Genomic DNA, 21283 nt, shown 5'->3' with positions numbered 1-21283 from the left:
ATGCATACAGAATACACAAATAAATAAACCAGGGGGGGGGGGACAGTGCAGAGAGAATGCATGTAACAGCGAAGTCAACCCTTAAGGCTTGACTCCTCCAGATTCTCTGGAGCAAGCGGTCAGTGCAGAAAGGGACAGAGAGTGAATAGAAATGGGCAATTTTCACAGTGGAAGGTGGTACACAATGGGGTACCACAGGGCTCGGTATTAGGTCCTGTGCTTTTTAACTTGTTCATTAATCACTGGGAGCTGGAAGTAACCAGTGAAGTGGCTAAGTCTGTATATGACACTAAGTTGTTCAGGGTGGTAAGAGCCATGGAGGACTGTGATGTGCTCCAGAGATATCTGCCAAGGCTGGGTGAGTGGGCATCAATGTGGCAAATGAGGTTCAACGTTGGCAAGTGCAAAGTAATGCACATTGGAACCAAAAATCCTAACTATAAATATACATTGATGGGGTCTGAACTGACCAGGCAAGAGATCTCGGAGTCACGGTAGATAACTCACTGAAGATGTCAACTCAGTGTGTGACTGCAATAAAAAAGGCAAATGCTGTGCTGGGGATTATTAGGAATGGGATTGAAAACAAATCAACCAGTATCATAATGCTCCATAATCTATGGTGTGGTCTCAGTTGGAAAACTGTTTACAGTTCTGGTCACCACACCTCAAAAAAGATATTATACCATTGGAAAAGTTGCAGAAAAAGGTAACTAAAACAATTAAGGGGATACCTTCCCTATAAAGAAAGTTTAAAGAGGTTAGGACTCTTTAACTTGGAGAAATAACGATTGAGGGGTGACCTGATAGAGGTTTACAGAATTATGCATGGGAAAGAGAAGGTAGAGAAAGAAGTACTTATCTCCCTTTCTCACAATACAAGAACTCATGGGCACCCAATGAAATTAATGAAGAGATAACAGGAAGTACTTCTTCACCCAAAGAGTAATTAACATGTGGAATTTGCTGCCGCAGGAAGTGGTGGCAGCTATAGACACTGGGGCAGTGATGCTCTATATCGTTGGTGTTTGGGGGGCAACAGTGGGAGGGCTTCTGGAGTTCTGGCCCCTGATGACACCTGGGTTTTGGCCACTGTGTGACATAGAGTGTTGGACTGGATGGGCCATTGGCCTGATCCAACATGACTTCTCTTATGTTCTTACTGTGAACTCCCTAGTCAGGAATATAAGTTCCATACTAACCAGCAAAGATGAATACTGTGAATGTGGACCTATTGTTAAGGCATACATCTTAATCATATCAGACTAGGAATAAGGCCCCCGGTGGGAATAAATACAATGAGTTCTAGAAAGAGGCTATGGGTGAGTGCCCTGGCCTTGAGGGGGAGAGAACTGCAGTACATGTTGGGGCGACAGTCTGCATATGTTGATTTGGTATTGATGGTTGTATAGTTGGTTGTGTCAAGATGTTGTGCTGTTTATGGTTGTTATGTGTGGCAATGTTAGGTTTTTAGTGGGCTTTTGCATGGATAAAGTATATACAGTTAGTGTGAAATCAGTCATCATTTTTAATTATTTGTCTACATCTTGGTGTGGTACATGGAGAATGTGAAGTGTGACATCCTCATTGTGTTGGTCTCTGGACAAATCCAACGTATAGCTGGCCAGGAGGTATAGAGGATTCAGTCAACAGCACTGCAGAATTTCTCTGTAAATAATGTTTTTGGTGAAGATGTTATCAGAATTGGCAATTAATTTGCCTTGCTGTGGTCCATGGACAATGTGAACCTTTACATCCTCAAAGCATCGCATTCTGGACAATGCAACATGAAGTAACCTGGTGGAGAAGCCATTTGTGCTCCCATTGCAAATGCAAGGGAGCTATTAATTGACCATATGTTAACCAAGAAGTTTGTTGAAAGCTCATGGTAATATGTCATAAGTTGTTCAATTAATGAGGAAACGTGTTTTATTGTTGTTGTTCAGTCACACAGTCAAGTCCAACTCTTCGCAACTCCATGGACCACACCACGCCAGGCCCTCCTGTCTTCCATCGTGCTTTGGAGTTTGCTTAATTTCATGTTTGTTGCATCGATAACACTGTCTAACCATCTCATCCTTTGCCATCCCCTTCTTCTTCGACCTTCAATCTTTCCCAACATCAGGGTCTTCTCCAGTGAGTGCTCCTTTCTCATTTGGTGGCCACAGTGGAAACGTGAATAGGATCTGATTTGACTACTCCTTTGGAGCAACAGGTAGAAAACTTTCCATCAGATGTTTGCTGTTCCCCCCATAACCATTCAGAAATGTTTGGCATGGCAGAATTCACAAATTTGGTCCAGAGTGCCACATGAGTGTGTAGGAACAGCATTCTCATAATCTATGTTGTGTAAGTCCGTATGGCGTGTAGTGGTTTGTGTAGCTTAGAGAGATGCAACATCTCTATTATTGTGGTTTTGACATCTTTGAGCAGTTTCTTGTTGTCTGTTAATGAGTTGTCTGTGTGCCTTTCATTTGGTGAGATATGCCCTTTGTTCAGGAGTCATGTTTTGTGTCTGTGCGGTATGGACAGCACACATGCAGAGAGATTCAGCATCTCTTTGCTGCGGCATCATAGTATGATGATGATTCCGCAGACATTGAAGCTCAGTATTCCTTTTATCTGCAGTGCATTGTTGGCACCTTTTGCTGTCATTTTCGGCCTTGCAACATTTAGCATCAGTGTGTGCTTGTGGTGGGCTCTGTCTTTTTTTGCCTTGCGTGCTTGTGTTATGGGTTACCATACAGTATGTGCATCAAGGCACCTGTTCTCTGTAGGGGAAATGATGTGCTGTAGCTGGGGGACACAGTGATTTCCAGGAGATCTCCAGGCCCCACAGGGGGATTGGCAACCCCAGTAAATATTTAGGGGAATATTGGGAGATGTATTTTTATGTATTTTACATCAGGACACATTCAATGATTCCCAACAGCAAACTATTTAGAATGCTGGAGGCGAGGGCCAATCAGGCTGCATATGCAAAGACCTCTGTGTTACGACTGGCTAGGGGGAGGGGAGGATGACATGCAGAGTGGATCAGCCCACATATGCAAATGACCTTGAAAGGCTGGCCCAATCAGGTAGAAAGTGAGTCAGGAACATGGCTAGCCTTTTATATATATCTAAACTAGACTAGATAAGATCAAAATAGACCTGCAGAAAGGTGCCATTACATGCATATACCCTGAAATCTGTGTGTCCCCCAAAACCTACAGAAGAAACATGGCCTGGCATATGATTGTCTTATTCTTCAGACGCAAACCATGTCACTATAGGTCACCAGAGGATGTCTTCCTGCCTGCCTTTGGGAAAGGAGACACAGACAAAACTTCTGTTGCTGCGCCCCACCCCCTACACATGCCTCATGGGTAAGTGAAGGTCAGGAAGAGTTTGTATATTTTACTCTACAAGGGAGAAGTAGCTCATCTTTGTAAACATGCTAGACAAGTGCCACCGCAAAACTGAAGTGGCAGTAACATTAATCACACTCTAAATGAAAGTCACCATACAGCATTCAGCTAGATAGCCCTGAGGTGAGGGGGAGAAGCTCTTTTCCTTCTTGGGATACCACTGGGACTCACTGTCAGTAGTTGTTTCTCCACATCATCATGAACAAGATCAATGCCCATCCTTTTTTCTCGATGAAGCAGACATTCCTCAGCTACCTGTTTGACAAGAGATCAAAACAGGGGTAATAATATGTTCTGGAGTTATTGAAAAAGACCATGAATATGAAGGAACTTCCATTATGAAACTGGACACTTATTCCACTGTATTAAGAGTATGTTAGGAAATAAGAAAGAGACAGAGAGAGAGAGAGCACTTCCAAATTCTTTCTTTTAGAACCTATGGCTTGGATCCAGTGGAGCATTTCTGTGGACAGAAGGATTTCCTTTGGGGTGTTCTGGGCAGCAGCAATAGAGAGGAGGTAAGAAAATTTTGCTCCTTGGATGGAAATCCTTCTTCTCATAGATGCACTCCACTGGATCCAAGTCTAGCTTTTCACTTGGGCATGTAATAAGTTAGTATCATACAACAAGACTACATTTTGGCCTATGTATATGTATAATAAACCAAGTTTTACAACTCTATAAATTGCACAGACAAGGGACTGGAGTCCTCATTTGAGTCCTTGAGAACTTTCCCGTTCATTAACAACATATTTCTAGTCCCCACGGTTGAGGGGGAAAATTCTTCCAATGGGTACAGATCTTCCAGGTGCCATAGGCAGGAATCCTGTGGCTGGATACCTTCTTCAGAGTATTGTTTTTCCATGTAATAAATATGCAAATATCACTCATTTGTTGCAAGGGATTATTTCTTGTTGTGGAGATATTGCATTTCCCATATTGAAATCAAATTATATTGTGAAAGGGAAAATGCATCTAGTACAGAGCACGTGGGTTTTGGGGGATGTGGTTGTGTGAATATCATGTAGGCCACCTAACTAGACAACGGCTGTGACATTCTAAGTGATTAATGACACAGCTGGGGCCAACATGCCTGCACCATTTTCTGTGTCTCTTTTACAAGTTTCCTCCCCTAAAATCTTTATTGAATGAGCTCTGCTTCTCAGTCCTGATAATGGACATGCAGTAATGTAGTCTTTTAACAAAAAAGCAAATGATTCATTTCTTTGGTGTTTGGTATGATACTATAACTACAGAAAGAAAAGCACAGAAAAGACAACAGCGTTTGGGGAGGGGAGAAACCTATGTGTGTATAATACCATAAAGTCTACTCTCTAGAGCAGCCATTTTCTTCAGGGGAACTAATCTCTGTTGCCTGGAACTAATCTCTGTTGCCTGGAGATCAGTTGTAATTCTGGAAGATCTCCAGGCCCTGCCTGGAGGTTGACAACCTTAATTTGCCTGCCCTCAGGGTCTCCTCCAGTAAAACAACTTTTTAAAACAAATTTTAAACATTTTTTTCCCTCTTACCAGCTGCTGGTCATTACAACCCTTATAATAATTTATGGAAATTAGGTGAAATTCCTATATTGTCATCAAGAAGTGACATGACATAGCAGGAGCATAGCCGAAAGATGGCCCTACAACATACCAGAAAGATGGTCGTCCAGCCTCCGCTTGAAAATGTCCAGCGAAGGAGCATCCACCACCTCCAGAGGTAGTCTGTTCCACTGTTCAACCACTCTTACTGTTAGAAAGTTTATCCTGATATTTAGCCGGTAACAACTCCCTTGTAATTTCCACCCATTAGATCTAGTCTTGCAATCTGGAGCAAGAGAGAATAGATCTGCTCCATCTTCTACATCCTCCCCAAGCTCTCCTTTCTTTGGGCACCATCCTCAAAATCTCCTAGTATTTGTCATGGCAGGGATAGCAAACTTTCCTTCAGTGTGACACACCAAGACAGACATTATCTTAGTTTACAGCACACTTTTAACAAATTGTGTGGGGGGGTTGTTCTTATAAACCAGGATTTAGAGGGGCTTGTAGACAAGACAGAAACTGCAGTTTGTACTAGTCCTAAATTAGCAAGTCTTCAGTCTTGGCACTGCATGCAATGAGAGAAGGGAGGGGAAAAAGAGGGAGTGGACAAGCCCTGAGACTTCCATACTGGTTCCCCAAAAAGCCATTGTCGTGTTTGGTAACCTGAATGCATCCAAAGGCTTTGCAAGAGACTACGCCTTGTACCAATGTCAGAGAGATGAAATGATTTAATTATAAATGTTGAATTCCTAAGAAAATAAAATTTGTTTACCAAAAAAAACAAAGGCTTTGCAAGAGACTTGCAAAGTAAGAGAGAGACAGAGACAGAGACACAGAGAGAGTCCTATCTGAATGAGAATGATATAAATTCTTGAAGACTAAAGGGTCATCCTTCTTTTCAAGGAAAATTAATTCCCCTATTTGTCAAATAATTTTTATATGGGTAATAAATGGCCAGCAATTACCTGCTCAGCTGTTAATGTTTATATACCTCATTAATTCTTATTGATGCTATAGATATTATATCAGGTGCTCTTAATGACTTGGATTTCACTTCCTTGGGTCACTCTGGAGGATTTATCTACATTACTGATTGTAAATAAACAGCAACATTTAAATAAATCCTGAGCAACTGAACTGACATTCTTCTCAGCACAAGGACAAAGTGGTGAGGGACACCACTGATTTAATTCCCATTGAAGTGGCATTGTGAAAAGAGCTGAGGTGGAGTGGCTTGTTCTAGAGTTTCAACAAAGATATAGTGTGTTATTGGTGTTGGAATATAGAAGGTCTATAGTGCACCTACTTGAAGAAGAACAGAAGCACAGCCTATAGGGGACAGCCAAAGGACTTCCCACAATTTCAAGTTATGTCCTTCCTGTCTCCTGATTGGCTCTTTGTAGACTTCCTGCTCCATCTGAGCCCTCCCCCTTCGTTCCTGTCTCACAGCAATTAGTCAGTTAGTTATGCCTCTCTCCATCTCCTCTGTTCTATCAGAGTTTATTTCTTCTTTAATAAACCAAGTTATTTTCTTTAAACAGTTGATGCTCACACAAGTTCAGATAATGAGACCTAATAGGTGATTTGAATGCCCACCGACTGACATCTCACTTACTGACCCATGACAGGTATTGTTGGATATCAGTGGAACTGAACAGTTTACCTGGAGCGGTCCTTCTGTTTCTGCCAATGCTCTCTCCAGCCGTTTCTTCATATCTGTAAGGGCATTTGTTTCCCCAATCATTTCATCTACCTCATGGTTGAGTTCAGTTTTCCAGAATATTATGTCATTGACTCGTTCTCCCAGATTTTGGGTTGTTTCTGTTTGAGTTTTCCTAGTCTGCTGGTCCTTGTCCTGGATCATGCGGGAGGTGTCCACCCTCAGCCTCTCAGCATCATGCCGTGATATTTCTGATTCCTTGTAGTTTGTCAGGTTAGATCTATACCAGTCATCTGGGGTGTACCTAGTAAAGAGTGCTGTTCTGTTGGAAACAAAGGGAAGCATCTTGCTTGGGGTGAGTCCCTGAGAACTCTTCGAGAAAGGTGCCAAAGTTGGAGTGATGGCAGACACTTTGTAATAGCTGCTGGGTCTCCAAGGAAGGCTCAAGCTGTGGGTCAGACTGTAGTGAGGAAATCGGTTCTTATAGCTTGATGCCATGGTGCTGATGGCTGGCAGAAAATTTGATTGCATTGGTCTAGGGTGGGCATATGTTGCCGTCAGAGCAGAGCCTACAAGCTCCATTATTGCAAATATCTATCCAGGAAAGCTTCCTGTGACAAAGAAGAATGAGAAGAGGTGCACATTAAATGAAGAGTGTCTTCCAAATAACAGAACCTCTTAATTGAGAAACCAAATGAATGATGCTGGCGCCAGCCCTAGCATAAGGCCAAGGAAGGCCTCCTCAGGCAGGTGTTTTTTTTTGGTAATGATATTAAAAGCCAGCAAGTTATCAATTATTTTATTACATTTTTACCACTAAATCCACAATTTGGACTTTCTATCTCAGGGCAAGAAGAGATCTTTGGTCACCTCTTACTCATACTGGTTTTTATACAAGGAACATTTATGCAGCTGCCTTGAGATTTCAAGACTTCACCTCTGTCACAGCCACAGAAGTCCTCCTATCATTTGTCTGACTGGCAGATCATTTGGTGCATCAAGATTTTTTCTGACACAACAACAGAAACCTATCATCACTGCCATATAGACAATTTCCCTTAATGACATATAAGGCCTCTTTGCACATTCCAATGGCCTTGTGTTTCTTGGATGACAGCAAAAGGATTTTGAGTCAGAAGTTTGATGGGAGTTTTGTACCTTTCAGACTCACCTGGACCCTTTTTCTGTCATGCAGGCATAAGCAAGTAACTGCCTTGCCCCCTCTGTGCTGTTTTCTCCTCATTAAATCATCACTATTGGTTCTGTTTACAAAATCATGTTACTTATGTGACTGCATGTAAATTTTTCAATGGAGCCAGTAGCAACTCCATAAAGGGTTTAAGGAGGATGAAACAGCTTGGAAAGGAAGGCTGCAACCACTTCTTCCCACGTACCCCAACATGAGTAGAAAAGGGCACAAATGAGCCTGGGAGGCACAAAACACCCATTGATCATCTGGCTCAAAGTCCTCATGTCTTCATCCAACAAACATGAGCACTTTGTAATGTATAAAGAGTTTCATAATCTTCTCCATAGAGGTCCACACTCCTTAACCACCACAAAATTCTCACAGCCATACATAATACAAGGAGCCATTTACACTATTTGAATTTTAAAAATAATTATATGTGGCAATATGTAGAGTGAGCATCTCCCACTTTTAGATACCAAATGAACATCCAGCCTATTCTATTAATCTAATCCAGTGGATTTACCTTTCCCAGTTTAGATTTTGGTGTACTGGAGACTCATATCAGAGATCTCAGCTCGGGACAAAAATGCAATATACATACTTTCTAAATTTCTCCACTATACATCATCATCATCATCATCATCATCATGTTCATTCCCTTAGGCATATAGGTTGGGAACTGAAGGAGTGGCATATATGGCAGCAGCAATAGAAGCAGTGCTGGCAAAAGGTGAGAAGGAGAAAAATGTGGGCTACAGAGCATGGAATAAGAAAGTGCAACCTAGACCACTGCAGAGGGTAAAATCTGTATAAATCAATGGTGCGACCTCATTTGAAATACTGTGTGCAATTCTGATCACCACACCTCAGAAAGGATATTATAGCATTAGAAAAAGTGCAGAAAAGAGCAACTAGAATGATAAAAGGGTTGGAACAATTTCCCTATGAAGAAAGGTTAAAACGCTTGGGGCTCTTTAGCTTGGAGAAACGATGACTGAGGGGTGACATAATAGAGTTTCACAAGATTATGCAAGGGATAGAGCAGGTAGAGAAAGAAGTACTTTTCTCCCTTTCTCACAATATAAGAACTCGTGGGTACTCAATGAAATTGCTGAGCAGTCGAGTTAGAACACTCTTCTTCACCCAAAGAGTGATTAACACATGGAATTCACTGTCATAGGAGGTGGTGGCAGCTACAAGAATGGACGGCTTCAAGAGAGAATTGGATAAACATATGGAACAGAGGTCCATCAATGGTTATTAGCCACAAGGTATAGATAGGAACTCACAGTCTGGGGCAAGTGAAGCTCTGTATTCTTCTTCTTCTTGGGCAAAAGCACTACCTGTCCCCGCCCACTTCCTAAAAACACTTCGCATGGGCCAGAAAATGTGTTAGCAAGTACCATGGCAAACAACTATTAATTCTCAATAGTCCCCTCTGCATGCGGATACTTATTTCTGCAGATAGGGGGGCACACTCTCCCCCAACAGGTTTTTCTACACACTCAGGGGACTCCCTGGGATTCCAGAAAAATCCAAAAAGGAAAAAAAAGAACCCTCAGGATGGGTTGAATCTCCCCCCCATACCTTTTGAAATGGCCACTGCAGAGATCTACTCCAGGCCCCTCCCCATCGACAGTGACAGAATGAGAGAGAGAGAGAGAGAAATGGGAGGAAGCAAAAAGCAGGACTGGATCTGGGACTGGGAAGGATTTCTCCTGCTGTATGAATCCCTAAATAGCAGGGGGTTTGGAGCCAGGCCTGGGACTAGGATTGCCCACTCCAGGTTAGGAAATTCCTAGAGATTCTGTGGTGAAGTCTGAGGAGTGCAAAGTTTGGGGTGGGGAGAAACCTCAACTGGATACAATGCCACAGAGTATACCAATTTTCTCCAAGGGGTCAGATCTCTTTTGTCTGGAGTTCAGTTGTAATTCTGGGGGATCTCCAGGTCCCACCTGGAGGCTGGCAAACCTAGGTCTAGCAGCACCCTCTGGGTGACTTGATACCACCTGACTTACATGATTCAACTAGGCCTGGCTGCTTGATACTGTTCAACAGCAGCCACCCTATGAAAGTCAATGTAGTGCAATGGTCAGAGCTTCAGAGCAGGGTTTGTGAGACCAAGGTTTAGATCCCCATCTTGCTATGGAAGCTCACGGGGTGATTTTGGACCAGTCAGATACTTTCAGCCTAACCTTCCTCATAAGGTTGTTGTGTAGATAAAAAGGAGGAAAGAATAATGTAAACTGCTATAGTCCCCACTGTGGAGAAAGACCATAGTTTTCCTCAGTAGAAGCTGCAGAGGAAAAGGAGACAGAAAGCTGATGACAGCGGGGGAGATAAAGATAGGTTGGCTGTTGGGTGGGAAGGAGATAGGGATACCAACTCCAGGTTGGGAAATTATTGGATATTTGAGAGGTGGAGCCTGGGGATGGTGGGGATTGAGGTGGGGAAGGACTTCAGATACATATAATGTCCTAGACTCTACCCTCCAAAGCAGTCATTTCCTCCAGAGGAACTAATGTTGCCAACCTCCATGTGAGGGCTCGACATCTCCTGGAATTACAACTGATCTCCAGGTGACAGAGATCAGTTCCCTCGGAGAAAATGGCTGCTTTGAAGGGTGGAGTTTATGGTATTATACCCTGCTGAGGTTACTTCCAAGCTCAAGCCTCATCCTCCCAAGGCTCCACCCCCAGATCTCCAGGAATTTCCCAACATGGTTCTGGCAACCCTAAGAGGAACTGATCTCTGTATTTGGGCAATCCATTGTGATTCCTGGAGAGCAGCTGCTGCCACGGCTGCTGTGGGGGGGGGGAGTAGGTGGGAGGCCAGGAGAGTGATGAGACAGAAAGAGTAATGGGGTGGGGGCAGAAAGGAAGTGACAGGCATGGGGGGAGAGAAAGTAAGAACAGAGGTGGCAGGAAGGAGAAAGAGTGTGAGAGAAGCAGGGGGAGAGGGGAAGAAGCAGAGATGGGGGGAATGGGATAGCCACTCCCACAAGTTCCTTGCGGGTCTCCACTTGTCCCATATAATCTCAAAACAAAAATAGAAGACCATCACCATCATGTAATGCTTGTGAAAGGCCAGAAATATCTGCTGTTGGAAATAGAGCACTGGAGCATATAAATCTAGGTATGATTCAGCAAGCCACTTCCTATGGTCTTCAAAGTACATCTTCACATGTGCTTAGCAGTACTTTCCATGAAGAAATAGATCAAAAGGGCTTTCACACAACCACCCATATACTATGGTGACTTTTTGCTGATATGCAGGTTAGCTTTGAGCATGTGAATGGTTCAATATATATTTAGGTTGTAGGCCAATCTGGGCTACAAAACCGTAGCTGAAGCATACATAAAAATGGAACCTCCATGTTCAGAGCAGTGCACCAGTGAATACTAATTGCTGGAGGAAACAGCAGGAGGGAGCTTTCATTTTCTTGTCTTGCTTGGGTTTTTTTCAGGGTATCTGGTTGACCACTGAGGGAAACAAGCTTCTGGTCGAGATGGACCTCTGGTCTGATTCAGCGAGGCCTTTATTATGTCCTTCTGTAAGCGTTCACACAAGTGGAGAAATGAAAAAAAAATGTTCTTTGAACACTTAACAAGCCAAGTCCAATATAGGGGCCCTTTCTGGATACTGAGCCTCTGTGTCTAATAAAAAACACACACATATAAATCAAGGTCTGTAATGTTGGTCTTAGCTGATGGTGATGACATAAAAAAGAAAAGAAAATCCACACAGCATAGCATAATTTTGACGAGATGGAGGAAGGTAAATGTTTTTGTAAATAGAAAAGAAATTGTGTGGATGACATTACTATTGAGTAAATAGACTTCGATAGAATGACGGCTCAGGGTTTTGACAGTTTCTTTTTCACCATTATACCATTCTGAAAACATCTCAATGACCATACAGCAAGATTATTGGTTTAAGTAACCGCACTGACTTGCAGGCCATTGTCCCTTTCACTTAACTAATTATACCCTGGAAATCGAATACTCATGGCAATCTAATGTCAATATCTAGGTGTGCATAATACCAGATCCAGTAACAAAGAAGAAGAGAAGAAGAGATTGGATTTATACCCCACCCTTCACTCAGAGTCTCAGAGCGGCTTAAAAAATCCTTTTCCTTCCCCTCCCTAGAACAGACACCCCGTGAGATAGGTGCGGCTGAGAGAGCTCTTTCAAGAACTGCTCTGACAGAACTATGGCTTGCCCAAGGTCATCCAGCAGCTGCAAGTGGAGGAGTGGGGATTCAAACCCGGTTCTCCCAGATTAGAGTACGCTCACTTAACCACTACACCAAACTGGAGTTCACTGTGCTGAGGAAAACTTCACTTTAGTTGCAAGAGTGGATCTCTGATCTTTTTGAATACACTAGAGACAGAAAATGTGATGGCAGAAAAGTAGGCATGATATTCTGATGAAGGCCTCACCACTTCCAGATCTTCCATACAATGTTTTCTTTACTGCCTTCACAACTGTTGTTTGCCTGGGTTGCAGAAGCACCCCAATACTAACTCAGATTTTGACAATTTTGAACACATGAATACATAACCTGCCTGATACCGAGTCAGACCGCTGGTATATTAATATCAGCATTGTATTCAGGGTCTAAAGTACAGGTCTTTCCCGTCACCTATTATTTTTACCTGGAGATGTCAGGGACTGAACTTGGAACCTTCTGCATGCCAAGTACATGCTCTCCCACTAAGACATAGCCCTTTCCCCATGATTAAACCTAACCATTTCTGTATTTGGCCTATAGTCCAACCCAGAGCTAAACCCTCTTAAACCCACTGAACTCCATGTTGGATTGTGGCCAATGTATTTTTTTTAATCAATGCATTTATTTTCCTTCATAATTTGTGATGACTCACAAGGACATTTGTTCAGTTTCATTTTGTTCCTTAGACTAAATACTCCAGTTGGTGAAGATTAATTTGAATTGTCATCATTACTCTCCATAGGACAACAGCCGTTGTTGATTAAAACCTCCTACCAGATGTTTCCTCACAGTCTGAAGAAGGAGCCAACCGACCTCCCAATGATAGATACTTCACTGCTCCATTTATGTTACTTGAAAATCATTCTTATTTTAAGAAGTTCTTCACATCCAACATAAAACTTATGTTTTGGTTACCCACCAAATAGAGTCCATATAGTTCCAAACTGCTTATAGTAGACTCATATATTTTGGAGAACTTTTATCAGATTTATTTCTATACTGGCCATGTTGCCTTTAACCTGGCTTTTAAGAAGGCTTTCCTTTGGTTGTGTTTCTTTCCTCAGCACAGCAGCTCATTCCCTTTTTTTGGTCTGCTTCACATTTGCTGTTGCCCTCTGCCACTTTCCCCATTTCTCACATCTACTACTGTGCCCTCTGCCATGTTGTTCTCTATTGCTGTCAAGCTCGGCCTGATTTTTAACTTTCGATTTCTTCCAGACCTGTTCCCTTTGCCCTCACTTGTCATGTAAAATTCCTAAGGGAGGGAGGGGGTGTTATCGGAGTGCCTGGGAGTAGCTGCTGTAACAATCTCAAAGCGTACTCCAAGAGTCTGATTCCCATGAGACTGACCTTGGAGATCTCTCACATACGTCACCAGGAAGTGACGTTATGATGCTGGGCACGCTGAGGGCGGGGCCACCACAATACAAGGGAAAACCATAGAGTTTTCCCTTGTATCGCCATGGCCCCACCCCCAGTGTGCCTGGCATGCCCGCGTCACTTCCAGGTGACGCGCATGTCGGGGAGAAGTTCCCCCCGGGGCCCAATCCAGCGGCGCCGGGGAATGGGCCTCTGGGGCGGGGGTTTCCCCGCCCCCCGGGGGGACTTAGGATCCCTAGCAAGGGGGAGTCTGCCTGGTGTGCACCCACACAGCCCCCACTAGAGTCTTCCTCTGAGGTGAGTCAGAATGTTAATAGACACTAAAAGGTCTAGAAAAGCTGCCGTGTTTAAAAAAAAAGAGAGCAGGGATCAAGCTTACTCACTCTCTCTCTCTCTCTCTCTCACACACACACACACACAGAGAGAGAGAGAGAGAGAAAGAGACCTTTATTGGCATTACTCCTCCCTCACTCCTTCCCTGGGCCGAAGAGCCTGGAGCAGAAAATCCAACAGGAGGAGCTAACTGCTGCAATCCAACCAATGTGTGTGTGACTCAGTCAACCACCAGTTGCTGCTGGGTTCTAAAGAGACTCAGCTCATCACAGATGAGCTCATACGGGGAGATGCCAGCTCAGATCAATCAGGGGGCGAGGGGGCTGGAGGGAGGGAGGGGGAGCTGAGGATCAGGGGAGGGGCCCACAAAAACAGCCGGGGGGTGGGGCCCATGGGGCCCACATTAGCTATGGGCCTGAATGCCAGTAGTTCACAAATTAGAATTGTTGCTCACAAGACTCTATAGCTTAGATGGAACATTGGTGGCAATCCACAGCACATGACAGTACTGTTCTTTCCTATTCCATCATAACAACAACCGTGTCAACTAGGTCAGGCTGAGAAAGATTGGCCCAAGTGAGGCTCCATGGCAGAGTGGGGATTTGAACCTGGGTCTCCTAGATCCTAGTCTGACACTCTAAACACTACACCATGCTGTCTCTACATCTTGCCACATAGCCCAGTGACCCTCATTACAAACCTAAGCAAACCAGTGACAGATTGATGATGGAAAACAGAGAATGTTCAATCTTTAAATTCTTCATTTGTAAAAGTATTCTCGGTTTTCAGGCTGGTGTCCTGGTACTTGACTTTAAATATCTCTCCCCATTATAACAACTACTTGTCCCAGGCTGAAGAGCATACAATACAGCTGAAGCCTGCTGAAGCTAAGGAGGTATGAGTCAGGTCAACAGCCATAGAAATGCTAGGTACGCTATCCATGTTCCATGACAGAAAAGGGGCAAGATATAAATGTGTCAGGCAGTCCTTCTAAGAGATTTTGGTGGGACAAACCTATAAACTAAGAGCTCCAACCAATCTCATCTCCCATGAACTCAGGATCAAAAGACACATTTTTCCTGTGCTGTTGCTGAGTTGCGATTTTTGAAATCTGTTGCTTTCCACAATGCAAACTACTAAGGTATGTCGATTTTTACCTTTAGTGAATATTAAGGAGTTTGAAACAACAGACTGGGAGGAAAGTGGGGGGTGGAGATATTCAAATCTATTTCCATGAATAAACGATTCTCCATTTAAATCCTACCTCTCTGCATTTAGAAAGGAGATACGCTTTTCATAAGTGCCGACTTCTCTCAATTTTTTAAACAAATCCAGTTCTTTTTCTTTCCCACAGAACACTTCTCTCTTTTTCCCCGTGTTGCAGATCTTCCACCACACCTTTTTGTCTGATATATATAAGTGTCTCCCTTTGGATCTGTACAGTGGATTGCTTTGAGTGTGAAAATATATTCTCCTGACTTTCTGTCACTGGCTACTTCAACTCTTTGTCTGTGTCTGACAGGCATGTGCATTTCTTTCTGGAGGAGACCCAGTTCTGAAGACAGACACATAAGTGCCCTGCACATAAGTGATCATCTTATGATTTCATATGCACCTAAGATGAAATGCCCAGGCAACACAGGGGCAAGGTGTCTTTCCCCAGCAAATTAGTATGTTTGGTGAAGCTAGAAGCTTTCCCTCTCTCTGCTGCCAGGAGAGGGCTCCTGGGTAGCCACACTGACTGTCACTCACCTGTCTGCAGGTTGATCATGAGTAAGAGAAGACAGAGGGATGGAGGGAGCCTCCTGTATCCACAGGCTGCTGTTCACCCAATGCACAGTAGCAACATCTTAGTATGCTTCCCTCCCACACAGGGCTTCTATCCCGCCCTCACCCTTTGTGACATACACCCTTCTAATACTTTCCATTGGTCAAAGGCAGGAGGAAAGGAGGGGAGAAGGATTAAGCGTTGCTAAGGACTCACTAGCTGCTTAGTAACTGTATTCCTCAAGTGCTGGGGGGGGGGTAGGTGAGTAGAGAGACTGAAAAAAGCAGGAAGTCCTTACTGCAGCTGTTTGCATAGGCAAGTGAATGTCTCCTTACACTGCAGCGGCTAGAGACAACCGCACTCTGAACAACTGTCTTTCCACAGCAAGTCCTGCTACTGCACCCAGTAAGGGGAGTGTTTGTTGTATGGAAAGAAGCTGTGTAGGTAACAGGGTCAAGGCATTAGCAAGCTAAAGGGGTATCACACTGTGAATCTTGATAGGGACAAATGTTCCAGAGGAAATGTAACAAGGTGTGAAAGGAAATCCAAGTGCAACCTGTATTTGGACATTGTGCTTGTTGTGTGTTTGTTGGGCTGGCCCAGTGTTTTAAAATAAGCAGTTTCTTTCATATGGCTGTTCTCTGTTTTTACTTTGTTTTCATTCCTTTTTTATTGAACATTTAAACTGCTTGCAAGCTGCCTCAAGTGTCCCCTTTTGGCACTTTAAGACAGGATGCTCATTTCTAATTAAATAAATACATCAGATAATTATTGTGCCTTTCCTTTCCTGTCCTGCTGTTGCCTTTGGCCTCACTCCCTCATGGCAAGTAGATACTGAGCAAGGCACACGTTTTTCTGTAAGCTTTACCATTTACACAGTTGCAGGATTTCCTGTCAGGTTGTTTTTTTTCCCTCTCAGCACATGTGAAACATCATGAGTAGTAGGCCAAAATAGCTCCCTAAAGGAGAGAAGATAACACAGACACTCTGAAAGATGGCCTTTGGGATACAGGCTTGTGCTAAGGAAGGCCACAAGGCAGATAACCATTATTTGTTTGTTTGTTTGTTTGTTTGTTTAATTCAATTTGTATCCCCCCTTCCTGCCAAAGCAGGCTCAGGGCAGCTCACATTAAAAGTTAAAATACAGTAAAACACAAATTCATTACATGCAACTCTTTATAATGCTTCAAAGTGGATTCCCAGATATTTAAAATGGATTGACCTGTTCCATAGGTTGGTCTGCTATGTCCCAGTTGAAGCTTTATCCCTTTTCCCTTTGGTGAATATTATGAGAGGGGGAGGGGTGAGAGAATGCAAAGGCTCTCTGTCTGTCTGCCATGTATATCCAGGTATGACCAATGTGCAAAAGGGGTCCAGATGGAAAAGAGGCCAGGGTTCCTTAACCTTTAGTATTTTTGCAGAAAAGGGAATTTTGGCAGGCGAAGGTTATCACATGAGTGCTGCATTTGCCCAAAATTCCTCTTCTGCACTATTAAAGAGCCTTAACTTCCTTTGCATCTGGTCACTATAATACAAACATGCATGTATGTGGAAAAACTTTTAATACAGATGTTTTCAAAAGATGTCTAACCACTATGCTCATGCTAAACACACACTATTGACAGCAGTATGATATTCCATCCCTGGTAAGGGATAAAGAAGCTATGTTGGAGAAGTATAGCTTTATTGTACAGAACAGCCAGTGTCTGCTGTTTTTCAAAAATGATAAGGCACTACTGGGGCAGAGGAGCAGAGTATGGAAAGACAATGGTCCTTTCCACACTTGGATCTCATCCCTGGTTTTATCAGAGTTCAACTCGTGACACCTTGCATTTATCTCTGGTTATAACACCATCCATTTATCCTGGGACAAGTGTGGGGCAAAACTGGGGTGACCTCAATGTAATGTGGAAACAAAAAATGTTGTTCAGTTGCACAGTCGAGATTCCTCTTTAAATACCACTGAAACCTCCAGTACAATCACATGTCCAGTAGTACTTCTCTGGTCAACTATATATTCTCCTGAGATTGTATAGCTAAATGTTCCCAATGAAATATTCTATTGCCCAGTGGTTAAACTTTGGAACAATTGTTTTCTGGTCTTTATTTCATATTTTGCATATGTTTGATTGTATATATTTTTACATATTAGTCAATATGTTCTATTTGCATTAGACCTCTGAGGAAGGCCTGTGAAGGCCGAAACGCGTTAGGTCTATTTTATCAGCCTTTGTATTTTTATATTTGTATATGAGGTATGAATGGGCCCTTATTTGTTATTTTAATTTGTGTTTAATAAATACATGTATATTTTTGTATGTTTCATAATTAGATTTTTAGAGTTGGCCCTCTTCTATTCTTGACTAACCTTATTAGGTTCTGAATTCTAGGTTTTAGGTTCAGTTTTTTTTTTTCCTTTTTCCCCTTTTTTGTCCTTACAGTTAATTGGAACCACATTTTTAGCCAATCAAAATGTTTCTAGTCCAGTGATCTAACCAACTAAACTACTAAATGTTGCAGCTCTAGTAATAATCTTTAGTAACAGTCAGGGGTCATTTCGTAGAAAAAGAGCTAGGGGGACTCATTAGCATAACTCATTAGCATATGCCACACCCCCTGACATCACCGGAAGTGTGTCCTCCCCACAGCCGGCGGCGACCTCCAGCGGGCACCAGCAGGGAGCTCCAGGTCCCCCCCTCCCGCACCTCACCCGGGGAGATGGCGTCCCCCCGCGTCCCCCCCCCCAAATGACCCCTGGTAACAGTCTTTTGATGAGGTAGGATTCTTCTCTCCCTTGAATGAACTTTGCCATTCCAGGCTCAGGGACCATCATTCCAGACCTAGGCTGCTATCACACACACTAAGTAATCCACTTTCAGTGCACTTTCCAACTGGATTTTACTGTGTGAACTGGCAAAACCAAGTTGGAAAGTGGATTGAAAGTGGATTATTTAGTGTGTGTGATTGCAGCCCTAGAGTAGTCACTCTGCTCCCAGGGACCGCCATTTGAATCACAGATCGACAACACTCATTCTTGCTCTCAGTGTCAGGACCAAGTCTGACTTGTTCCTTTATTTCTCTTAATCCACCCCTTGTTTTATTTTTACCTTTATTTCTGTGTGTTTCGATAGACGTGGGTTTTCTTACTCATTGTAAATTCCAATAACCCCACTGAATACTTTTTAGAAACTTTAATGGACTTCTCTCAGCCTGTTGTTTTCCATAACCCTTGACTGGTGTCAGTTAATTCTCTCATGCTTCAGTCTAGTAGATTCTAATCCAAACTCTGATGAAGGGGGCTTAGAGTCCTGAAAGCTTATACCCCAAAAATCTTGTTGGCCCTGTGTCACGGCTCAGGTGGGGTGTCACCTCACCACCACTCTGGATTTAGGTTCCCTTGAGAAGGCCCAGAGCACCCTCCCAAGACCTTCAGACCTCCCTTTAGGCCGAATAACAGGCGTGAGGACCAGGCAGAGTAAAACAAGGAAAAGGTTTATTTTATAGGAGGTCAAACACCAAGGTGCAGAATAATAACAGTAAGTGGGTGAAAAGAAAAGAAATAAAAAGCCCTAACGCGTCTACATTTACTTTCCCTAGCTCACTATCTCAAGTGGCCTTACACTACTAACCCCTCCCTCAGGATGAGGGTTTTTCCCCTGCAGCAGCCTCTCTTCTGGCTCTGCCCTCTGGAAGAAAGAACAACTCTTCCTGCTGCTCCAGAACTTTTATTCCCAGCCCTCCTCTTTTCCTATTGGTCCATTTTGGCTCCAAAACCGCCCAGGGGCTTCTGGGAGTCGTAGGCCCAGCCTCACCTACTGCTAGCCAGCCTCCTTGGGCCTAGTAGGCCTCTGGTGGCACAGCCCAGATCATGACACCCTGAAACACTCTACCTTAATGAGTTTTTTATTTACCACATAGAGAGGCTAGACCCTCTTGTTATCCATTATGTACAACAACCTAATAAGGTTCCTGACATGGGGAATCATACCTATTTTGTGATACCAGCCCTCTCTTTACTCAGCCCCTCCCCTTTTCTCACTCCCCTGCTATAATTTTCTGGATGCTATAATTTTCTGATATAATTTTCTGGACATTCTGGAACTTGCCAAAAAAACTCAGAAATCAAAAAAGAAAAAAATCCTCATCCAGCAGAGGCTCTTTCAAACTGCCTGGACTTTCTCCATTCTTTGATCCTCTCTTCCCTGAGACCAAGCCTACCCATCTTCTTTTAGCAATAAATACGTTTTAATCTCCTGCTACTGCAAAGAGCATACGTGAAGGTCCCTGTTTCAGTGCTCCTTTATTATTAATAAAGAGCTTCAGGGTTTTATTTATTTATGTTATTCAGCAATGCAACTTCCAGGGACGAGCCAGACGTGCAGCCAGAGTGTCCTAGACCAGGCTTTAGCTGGCAAATACATGAGACTTTTCAAAGGTTTACTGAGCTGGATTGAAATTTATTGCAAGGTTAGAAAAGTCATATAGCTGGCTCTTTTAAACACATGCTCTTGGGACACATTTTCTCCGATCTGAAGACACATTGCTGAGAAAAATGCAATTTATATTCACAACACAGAGACCATTTTAGATGGAAAATGGAAGCAGATCATTCCCTGATCCCCATCCATCCTTAGAAGGGTGCAGATAGCTGTACTTTCCTAATCACATATACTCTAACGTATCCACATTTATCAGAGGCAGTTCTGTGTTGTCATTCCTGTCCCTGGTAAACCACTGCCCCTATTTTGTCCCTATTTAACTTTAGTGGAGATTTTAGAATGGTTAACAGTCTGTGCCAATATGCAATAAAATGCATTAGCTTCTCACCTACCTGACAGTGGTAGGATTAGCAGAGTGCTCAAGGCATAAGGAATATGCACCAGGCTGCATTTGTCTTTCCCACTGGTGTCCCAGCCTTTTGACTCCGTCTTCAAAAAAGCTGTCTACATTTGGTGTCGTTTTCACACCTCAACAGTGCTAGCATACTTTTGCACATCCACATATGTTTATTGCCCTTTCGTGGCGGCTACACTATCATTGCACCTCTGCACTGCTTTAAAAGAATCTTCTCCAAACAACATTCAAACAAGCATAGAGAAAGATGGTGTCACAGCAGCATGAAACTGATTTAAAAATGCAAATGCAGATTCGACCGAGAAGATTCATTTAAAGCAGTGGGGAGGCGCAATGACAGTGGAGCCGCCACGAGAAGGCGATAAACATATGTGGATGTGCAAAAGTATGCTAGCACTGTTGAGGTGTGAAAATGAAACCAAATGTAGACAGCTTTTTTGAAGACGGAGTCAGAAGGCTGGGACACCAGTGGGAAAGACAAATGCAGATTCGACCACAGTAAAAATCCAGTTGGAAAGTGCACTGAAAGTGGATTGAAAGTGGATTATTTAGCATGTTTGACCACAACCATAGACTCACACTCATTACTTTAGGTTGGCACATTGTCTTCTTTTAATAGTTCCTTCTTTTCAGGAGGTACATTTAGCCTCCAGGAGATTGTCTACCTTTTCAGCAGCACCACCTATTCTGTGTAACAGTTTCCCAGAGGAGAGAAGAAGAGCACCCTCCCTGGCCAGAATTTGTAAACTGTGTAAAGCCATATTGTTTCAGTGAGCTTTGGTTGGGCTTTGGAAAAGCTTCAGTTGTTTCTGACTGTGTAGCTTTTACTTTGTTTGTTTGCTGTTTCAGTGGGAGATAGCTGTTTGTGTTCATGAGTTTTTAATTGTTATTGGTATAATGGTCATGGT

General features: G+C 43.2%; 1 protein-coding gene across 1 annotated transcript in view; it reads right to left on the bottom strand.

Moving 5' to 3' along the window:
* The window catches only part of TEKT3 (tektin 3), a 51392-nt gene extending 35859 nt beyond the window's left edge, over nt 1–15533 (bottom strand). The window contains exons 1-3 of the mRNA XM_015416946.1: nt 15506–15533; nt 6616–7223; nt 3582–3665 (exon numbers count right to left, since the gene is read on the bottom strand). Coding sequence (XP_015272432.1) covers nt 3582–3665; nt 6616–7194 — 663 coding nt within the window. The 5' untranslated portion in view covers nt 7195–7223; nt 15506–15533. The remainder of the gene's footprint in view (nt 1–3581; nt 3666–6615; nt 7224–15505) is intronic.
* Nucleotides 15534–21283: the final 5750 nt, after the last annotated feature.

Source organism: Gekko japonicus, unplaced genomic scaffold, assembly GCF_001447785.1.
Source record: "Gekko japonicus isolate JY-2015 unplaced genomic scaffold, Gekko_japonicus_V1.1 scaffold444, whole genome shotgun sequence".
NCBI lineage: Eukaryota > Metazoa > Chordata > Lepidosauria > Squamata > Gekkonidae > Gekko > Gekko japonicus.
The sequence above is the reverse complement of the archived record's forward strand: the minus strand, read 5'-3'. Positions and strand labels throughout refer to the sequence as shown.